We start from the raw sequence: 9,838 nt of genomic DNA on the forward strand, positions 1-9,838 counted from the left end.
CAAGCATCCTTGAGTCCTTGATTTTCGGTGCATGAGCCATCCAAGGTGAATGCTATCATATCTAGATGTTTGGGTTCTTCGAACCATGATGGGGACCATTTGTATAAACTAAAAGCCCGAAGGTGCGCTGCTATCTAATTTTCTGCCTGAACATTGAACACGTTTGTTTGGTTGCAGTGACAAAAAAGAAGAAGAAAGAATTATGTTGATGTGACTGTTTTATCTATTTGAAAAACCAGAAAGAGAAAGCCAACAGCATTTCTTTAAAAACTCTAGTAAAATTACTTAAAAAAAGGAAAAATTACAGCCACCCGAGCTTATAATCTCATTTCATCTACTTACATGTATACTCTAGTAATTTTATATTACTTTTTTAAAAAAAGTTTGGTAAAATGATATTTATCTAAATGACCAAAATAAACTTTATTAACTTAAAGTTATTCTTTTGTTAACAGGGACCCGTATTGATGTCGTCTATTTATGGAGCAGGTAAAGCGCAAAGATTAATTAAGATGGGAGGCACCAAGGGAATAATGTAAAATTACACAAAATCTTTATTTTTGACTGGGTCCTTACTCATGCCCCAATGGTTGATTCACAGTAGTTTTAACAAGAGGTCATGGGTTTGAGTACTCGTTGTTGTGAAATCACATTGTGGTGTGAGTATGTGGGGAGAACTTGTGTAAAAAAAGAAAAAAGATACTGAATTTTGTATATTCCCTTTATAATTTTAAGTCACACCTGATGAAAAAAAGAAAAAAAAGAAAAAGAAAGTCACACCTTATGAGCAGATTTGATGAAATATAGACACCATGGTGATGGTACATACAAACCCAAGGTTGGGGTACTATTCCCAATTTTAGCCTCTTGGCATGGCCCATGCATTGGATTTGGCTCTTTTTGGCCCCAAAGCTTAAGTATTGAGTGCACGTAATGGACAGAGTAGATTTCATATGTACCAGAACGTGGCCCCAAATAGAGGCGTTTTAAGAGTGCTAATTAAAACAAGTGTTTTCAGAGGATTTTGTTCGTTTACAGGGAGCGTATCTTACTGCCTCTAAGAGGGGTCCGAATCCTCTAAGCAGTGAAAAAACCATGACATGCATAGTCAGGCAAGCTGTGACTTTTGCTGACGTGGATGAAATGAACTTCAAATTGATGAATCCACCCTGCCCATCAGGTGTATCCTTAAAACTCAGCCACATGGCCAAAAACTAACAGACAGGATCCATGACTCGGGTGGACCACACACCACAGTAATAATAGTCATGGGACGCCAACCATAGGTTCCTAGGTGAGCCCACCGTGGAGTGTATAATCCATCAACCCCATTCATCAGGTTTGGCTCATGAGGATGCGGGAGAAATGAAAAAATAAAATAAAAAATAGAGGCTTCAATGATAACTTGGATGGTCCACACCCCGTGAACTTACACTTTTTAGTTCCGAGTGGCGTGGCCCATCTGATTTATTATTATTATTATTTTTTTTTTTTTATTATTATTATTTTTTCTAGTGTTGTATGTGGTGCCTGAAATAGGCGTTTTAAATGATTCCAAGAGAGGGGAGAGATGCTTTACCCTTTTATTAAAAAGGGTACTTTTGTCATTTAAAATAAAATTTCTTTGTTGACTCTGACTAAACTCGAAACAGGTCACTGTCACTTGGCTGGTGAAATTATCTTCAATTAAAACAAAAGGAGCAGAGGGAGCTAAAATCAAGCACATCCTCTGTAGAGTTACTGATATACTCTTCCACTGAACTACACAATTTTTTGTTGTTAGATTTATTTTTATTTTTATTTCATAATACCTACATTAATTTAATTATTTTAAATATTCTTTATATGTACAAATATTATAATTATTAAATATCTGCAACTTGACCTAACCATCAGCAGCAACCAGTTAAGCCAAGTTTTCAGGTCTTAAACTACATATATAAGTGCCCCAAAATTCTTCTTAGGTTTTTTTTTTTTTTTTTTTTTTTTTTTGAATAGTCGTATATCATAAATATGTGTTTGAGTGTAATTTTCACTAAAAAATTATTAAATATGATTTTTATGTTTATAAGAGATAAATCTTATAATTTAACTATTGACCTTTTAATATTTTTATAAAAAAACGACTCTTAAATAAATAATAGAATTATTTTTAGATTATGTGGTTATTCTTTTGCTAAGAACTGCAAGAGGACTTTTCATTTTCTATATTTAGGATTTTTTATATTTTTTATTTTTTTAATTTATAAATTATCAAAGAGACCAGGGCCCAGTGCACCCGTACGTATGTCAGCCATCTAAGCCATTGGTTTTATGGTACCTACTTTTAAAGGGGTATTCCCAGAAATCTCAAAATCCTATATATGTGCAGCTTAGAAAAGATGGTTAAGAGAAAAATCCACCAACAGGCTAAATATTTTGTGGCTGACATCTTCCAATCTAGAAGAGTGGTATTTCATACTCCATCTCTAGTGCGCCTCGTAATACCAACTACTTTCCAGATGAGCAATCCATGCGGCCCACTCATCCTAAATGGGTGCATCAGGACAATATTCATGATTCTGATGCATTAGGACTGTATAATGCCTCCTTTATTTATTATTGTTTTTAAGATCCCAGTCATCTATTATATTCACAAAAATCCATCGTACCAACCGATATTAATGTGACTTGATACGTCCATGCGTTCTTCAATCTCCTATAATAAGCCATATATAACTTAAGAAGCTTATCAAATAGGCTATCAGAGTTAACACACCCATTTGTTACCATTGATTATCATAGAAAATCAGTGGCCCACCAATAGAATGCATGCCAATGCAGCTCAATTGCCTTGATTCAGTAGCATGATTAAAAAACACGATGTGAAACAGTTCAATCCTCCTACAAGCGTTCGACATTTTCATTTCAACAACCCCAACAATGTAACGCGTTTTCTTCATATATCGTCTACATAAATGATGTGTATATCGTCCCATGCATACCGGTACGTATCAAAAGATTCAATACGTGTTCTGATACCGATATCTTAAGCTCGCTGGAGGAGTTAGAAAAGGAAGTTGCACTTTCTCTGTTAGGAAAAAGTGCCCATGAGTTCTTTGGTGATTCACGTTGGCAGTCAACATGCGGATAAAAAGGGCACCAAACTTGGATCTGTGGGTCCCACTGACTGTGAACAATAAAAGGACACCGTTCTTGTATACGTGCATGGGTCCCACTGCGCTATATGAACCAGAAAAGGCCACCATGCTTGATGTGTTGGTGCCAGTGCCTTCGTGACCTAAGTGTACAATATCTTTCTCGGTTCTCGGCCCTCTAGAGCTGTTCATATTTGACATTTGCCTAGAGATATTTGTTGTTAATCAATCCGATGAGCCTCAAATTATACAAATTTGTTGTTGGATATCGATTGAACCGTCGAATTGATCAATTGAAAAATTCAAAATATACTTGTAAATTCTCTAGATAGTTTTGCGTATGTTCCATTGATCCAACATGCCAGCTTGATCGATCGAGAATTGCTCAATCGATGTTGATTGATCGATGCATCATCGGCATGCACAATTTTACATAATTAAGCGATGATATATATATATATATATATATATATATATCTGGGATTCAATTTTGAATATGAAATACGTTGATGAAGGGACAAAACGTGAAGTATGAAGCAGAGAAGTTCATTGAGAAAAATAACTTTGTACTGTGGAATGTGAAGATGAGAGATATTCTAGTTCAGTAAGGATTGCAACAAGTATTTATTGGTGTAATGAAACATTCAACAACCATGAATGATGAAGATTGGGAAGAATTAGATGAAATAGTAAAAATCTCAGTCTAACTATGTCTGGCAGATGACGTCCTCTATAATATCCTTGATTAAAAGACCACTGCAGGACTTAGGGTGAAATTAGGTAGGTAGTTTGTACATGACGATATTACTCTTAAATAAGGTTTGTAAGTTAAAGAGGTCATTTTACATTATAAAACAATCGTTTAGGTAATGGTACAAAAAGTTTGATACTTTCATGGTGAGTCAGCGATTTAACGGGAGTGAATATGATTATTGTGTATACTTTAGGACACTAAGTAATGGATGATTCATTTTATTGATATTATATGTTGATGATATGCTTATCCTTAGTCAAAGCGTGTCTAAGATCAATATATTGAAGACTCAGCTATCAGAGACATTTGGAATAAAAAATCCGAGGGCTGTAAAAAATATTCTCGGCATAAACATATACAAAGATATAACGAGGAGCAGTTACAATTATCTCAGGCAGAGTACCTTGAGAATATATTGGTAAAGTTTGGGATGAATAAAGCTAAGCTAGTTATCACACCCCATTCTTCTCACTTCAAGCTTTCTTCAGATTAATGTCTCGTTACAGATGAAAAAAAGCGAGATTTGTCTCGTGTGCCCTACTCGTGTGTAGTTGACAGTTTAATGTAAGATATGGTTTCCATAAGACCAGATATTTCACATGTAATTGGTGTTGTGAGAAGATACATGTCAAATCCCGATAATCAATATTGGAAAGCAATAAAATGACTATTTCGTTATCTACGAGATACAACAGACTATGTCTTGACATTTCAGAAATTAGTGGAAAGGTTAGTAAGTTACATGGATTTAGATTACATAGGGAATGTGGACAACAGAAGATCGACTTCTTGTTACTCGTTTGTACTAGTGAGTGGAGTAATCAGTTGCATGTCAAATCTTCAATCTCTAGTTGTCTTTTTCACAACCGAAGCTGAATATATGATAGACAAATAAGCATTCAAGGAAGATATTTTGTTAAGAAGAATGATAAACGAACTCAGGCTTCAGTAGGAGGCCATGTAGGTTCATTATGACAGCAAAAATGCGATTAATTTGGCGAATAGTTTGGTTTGCCATTCTAAAACTAAACATATTAATGTTCATTATCATTTTATTCGATGGGTACTTAAGGAATACGGTGTTATTCTCGAGAAGATCCATGCGAGCGTGAATTCGGTGGACATACTTACAAAGTTGGTTCTCATAAAGAAGTTTTATTATGTTTGACTTCTCTGGGTCTGGCGAAGCTTTGATGAAGATGAAGTGTGCACGAAAAGCAATGACAATGGAGAAGTCATAATGAAGGCGATTAGAGATGGAGCTGTGGTTTATGAAAGGAGATTAAAGCCATGGTGAAGATTGTTGTCAAATGTCTTCAATCTGTACATGGAACAATGGTTTAATTGATTGACCACCTTGGTCAATCAATCGAATGAGCCCGAATTTTAAAGATTAGTTGTTGGATACTTGGACAGTCTTGATTGATCAAACTGTCGGGTTAATTTATTGACAGAATTTAGAAGATGTTTATAAACTCTCAAGACAGTTTTGCACATGTTCGATTGATCGAACATGACGGCTTGATCAATCGAGGATAGCTCAATTGATGTCAATTGATCGATACTTAAGATTGACGACACGTGCAATTTTGCATAATTGGACGATTAATTTTCTATTCCGAGTATTATGCTATATATATAGGGGTGTAATTGTGGAATTAGGGTTTGTTAATCAATTCCAATCAGGGCTTAAATGTTTTTACAGTTTAAAAAGGAGAAAATGAAGATTTTACAACATTGAAAGCACATCCATCTGTTATATTTTCATTTTCAAAGTGATTTGTTGCCTCTTTGTATTATGTTTATTTTTTCTTTTTCTTTTTCTTTTCCACGAGAGTTTTTCACATGAAAATCATGTGTACTTCGTACATTCTTTGTCATTGTATCATTTTGTATCAGGGTTTGCTTATGCAACCTTCCTACTACAACATTATCAGAAAATCTAGCTTAAAATAAAATATTAAAGTGTTTTTTAATTAATAAGTAATTGGAAAAATATTACAAAAAACAGTTATAAAATGAATTCACGGTTTTTACGTTAAAAATATGGTTTAAAACTGCCGAGATTTTGAAAATATCGCAATAGTATCCATTGATGTCAGTGATATTTCACTCTCTCGGTGCATATTCCTTTCATAGTAGAGCGAGTAGCTGTGGACGTTTTAGCTTTCCTTAGCTTCATTTATCAGTGACTCACCAGTAAAAGATATGCCAAACGTGTATCAGATCCAAACCATTCATCAGGTAGGACCTACCCCAGATGGGCCATATCCCGAAATTTACACGACATGGAATGCTTAGGATTGTCGTCTCACTGTGATTTTTATGGAATGGCCCATCCAAGGTAAATCCAACCTGATGATATGTTCCGATTAACGCAGATTTCCCACGTGTATAGAAAAGAAAGTCGATAGGTCAAGCAAAATAAAGTAACAAAAATCCATGAGTTCGTTTTTCGCAACTTATGATGCCACCATGTGTCACCCCATCGACAATACGATCAATGTAACATCTCTACTTGTGGGGCCCATGGGCAAAACTAACTATTTTCCCTATATCGCGACACAGGTTCCAGCGTGCATCGCCACCTATTGGGGCTCACTTGCTGAGATGGTCAGATGATGTGAACAGTCTACATTCTCGTTGCTATTGTCACTTACATGCTTCATTGATGATCCCAACCTTTGGTTCTTTTAAGAGTTGAATGCAAGCCATTGAAAATTCATCTGTGGTGATGGTCACAATCAAAATAACGTGGGCAAGCGCAATAAACACGGAGCCACAAGCCATCCAAGAGAAAAATCTAATACAAATGGACAAGAAAATGAGTTCCTCGATACAAACAAATAGCAGGCTCTAGCTTCCTTGTTTTTGTTTCTTATATTCTATTATTCTACTCTCTCTCTCTCTCTCTCTCTCTCTCTCTCTCTTTTACTTCTATCTGGTATAAATTCACACGTAGAGTGTCTAAGGACTCTTCTTTTCCCTTGGGCACGGGAGATTTTAGCATGATCCCCATTGATTGAGAAGTGGAGGGCAGCAGACAAAGGAGGTCACCCATATCTCTATTTCACTCTTCTCAGTCTCCATCACCCACGCTCCTGCATGTTCTCTTTCTTCACCTCCTTCATCTCCTACGTTACCTGCATTTAATGCCTTCTCCTTCTACATATACTCTCACTTCTCTCTTCTAACTCACATAGCCTCTTTACTAGCTTCTACCTACCATCTTCTCTCTCTCTCTCTCTCTCTACAATGTCTTCTCCTGTTATTCTTCTCCTACTTCTATCTCTTTCTATTCATGGAAGCAATGCCCGTCATCTCCGTGAAGCTCCAAAAGAATCTATGAAGGTTGGTGTAAATTCCTTATTACCTTTGGGCCTTTGGCTTTTGGAGTTTGTTTTGCTCAATTCTCTGCTTAGGTCTACAGCATGTGTGCCCATGTTAGAGATGGTTGGATGTTCGGAGCCGTCCATCTCTCGGCCATATTGTTGATGGACCACGAGAAGATCACAACTGTTGGTTTGTAGAGGTGACTGTGAACCACTGGAATTTTTATTTCCAACAGTCCATACTCTACTACACAAATTAAAGATCATAAGCTTCTAGCAAGTAACTGACACTCTTCATTTTCTGTTTGGTGCAGGCAATAGAGAAGGTGGAATTCAACAAGCCCTCGACTCCGGCTAATCTGATGCAATCCTTGTCTGAGGAACTCCAATCTCAGCCTATAAAACCCGCGGCTGACAAAAATGTCATCGGTGCAAGCACTAGCAACACAAAGGATTCAACATCTCTGCCAAAGGATATGGATGGAACAAGAGAAAATGCTTCAGGTGCCGTTCGAACCGAGTCTCTTGTCACGGTTTCATGGCGAATACCACATGAGAAACAAGCAGAACATCCGGGGTTTAATTTAGATTATTCTCCACCCAAAACACATCCTCCATCTCACAACTAAACCTCTTTCCTCTCTCTCTCTCTCTCTCTCTCTCTCTCTCTCTCTCTCTCTCTCTCTCTCCTCTTCTCCCTCCCTCTCTCTATATCTCATATTTAGCCATCTCTACTTACATCTGACATCCATCAAAGCTTAGAAATACAAGGAAAGAAGAGACTAGTGTAGTAGAATGACAGTCTTATATATTTACTGCAAACATAACCATAACCGTTGTGAACATACTCAGATGACATAGGCTGTTGTATTGTATGTTTTGCAATGCCTTTCTGGCTCCCTTCTTATCATACATATCTACAATCCTTTTCAATGAAAAAGTTCACTACCTTGTTTCGATCTCTTGAAGATCTTATACTCTTTTCTTCCCCTCCCTTTTTCCTTCACATTGTAATGTCATTGCACCACAACCATAACTACTACTACCACTACAGCTACTGCTACTGTACTGGTATAGTATTGTTACTAAGCCTGGCATTTACTATTTACTATTTACAACCCCAATTTTTGAAAAGGAATTGTTATCCACACCTGCCCTTTTAATCAATACACACTTCTTTTGCTATTTTTGGTAATACATTAGTAAAACTGTGCTACCAAAAGTAGAAAGAAATGGGTGATTCTATCAAAAAGGTGGATGTAAAATAAGATACCCCTTCATCTCTTTCCATCATTACAATGTCTCTTCCTAGGGGTGTAGGTATCAAAAATAAGGGTTGTAAATATCATTTCCATATTAATTATTATTATTGATATTGATGGGATTTGCAGGAAGTGAAAATGTAACATCCTCTTCTCATGTGGGTTTTCATCAGACAAGTAAATTAGAGGTAAATTGCACCATACTTCATATTTAAGATTGGTGAGGAGAACAGTAGTTAAGAGTGTTTAATGCGTAGGGAGTATCAGTGACCAACACATATGGCCCATTTCCCATACCATGTCCCTATTCAAGGTGGTCAGGGCAGATGGTCTGCTTATGCATGCATGCATCCACCACATTTGAATTCGTACGTGGTGGAGAAACATGCATCCATTTGAATATGAATGTGGCGAGCGTAACACGCTACCATGTGCCTGTGTTGATGTAGGAACCAGGGAAGCAGGCACTACTAGTGTCAGGATCTGGGTCTATTGTTGGCCATGTCACCGTCGCCTCCGAAGAACATATAGGGTCTAAGGAAATCGATGTGGTCGGCGACACAAACGACATGGATTACGAGCAACCGCACCACAAACCGCCAATTCACAACGAATCACCTTAAATAAGTGTTGTTAAAAATGTAATATTTTCCTAAGTGAGTGATACATTTCAGTAAAAATAGAGAAATAAGATGTGGGGAGCATGGATATTGATGGGTGATGGTCCCCAACAATGGTTGTTTGCATTTTTATATGATTGTGAATAAAGAGAGAAGAACATAAGCCGTGGGTCTGTGGCCATGGCTGTAGAATGTGGTCGGTGGTTGTTCATAAATGAGGATGGCAGTTATCCGTTAGGTTTTGCACTTTCGGTTGGTTTCTACAGTTACTTCACATGGGTTCTGCATTCCTCTTCTAGAGAAAAGCTTTGGTACTCTGGTTGAGTGTGATGGATGATAAGCAGGTGTTTGGAAATTACTTAGATATTGCATAAGTGGCATTCGAGTAGTTCAATGTAAACCGTCTAAATTATGGGTCTCAGTCTATATTTATCAAAAACCAAAAATGAAGCTTATTTTGATTGTCTGAGTATTAGATTGTGGACATATAATGGACGGACACAATGAAATATATGAGCCTTCTATTTCAATAAACAAGTGTCCATGAATTGGAATTCTTTAACCAATCTTATTTTCGGAACGTGACTTTGTTACAGTAAAATTTCCACAATTTTGGTCTAATTTGAGTTAGTGCATGCGTATCAAGCGTCATACGCTGCTGGAGTATCAAATAACTACCCACTTTTACATTCTATACCTAACCTAATGCAGAGAAACGATCCAGTGGCTAATA

General features: G+C 36.9%; 1 protein-coding gene across 1 annotated transcript; it reads left to right on the forward strand.

Annotated features, from left to right (window-relative positions):
* The first annotated feature begins 6,903 nt into the window (after positions 1-6,903).
* LOC131249875 (uncharacterized) lies at positions 6,904-9,255 on the forward strand. Its single transcript, XM_058250617.1, has 4 exons — positions 6,904-7,242; positions 7,538-7,727; positions 8,615-8,673; positions 8,935-9,255. The coding sequence occupies exons 1-4, from the start codon at positions 7,147-7,149 to the stop codon at positions 9,106-9,108; spliced, it is 519 nt and encodes a 172-aa protein (XP_058106600.1). The 5' UTR covers positions 6,904-7,146; the 3' UTR covers positions 9,109-9,255.
* Positions 9,256-9,838: the final 583 nt, after the last annotated feature.

This window comes from Magnolia sinica, chromosome 6 (genome assembly GCF_029962835.1).
Source record: "Magnolia sinica isolate HGM2019 chromosome 6, MsV1, whole genome shotgun sequence".
NCBI classification, from domain to species: Eukaryota; Viridiplantae; Streptophyta; class Magnoliopsida; order Magnoliales; family Magnoliaceae; genus Magnolia; species Magnolia sinica.

Excerpts from the sequence above, each read along its gene's own strand:
- LOC131249875 (XM_058250617.1), top strand. The coding sequence starts at position 7,147 with ATGTCTTCTCCTGTTATTCTTCTCCTACTTCTATCTCTTTCTATTCAT. Across the intron at positions 7,728-8,614 it reads AACAAGAGAAAATGCTTCAG|GAAGTGAAAATGTAACATCC; the intron begins GTGCCGTTCGAA and ends TGGGATTTGCAG. Across the intron at positions 8,674-8,934 it reads ATCAGACAAGTAAATTAGAG|GAACCAGGGAAGCAGGCACT; the intron begins GTAAATTGCACC and ends GTGTTGATGTAG.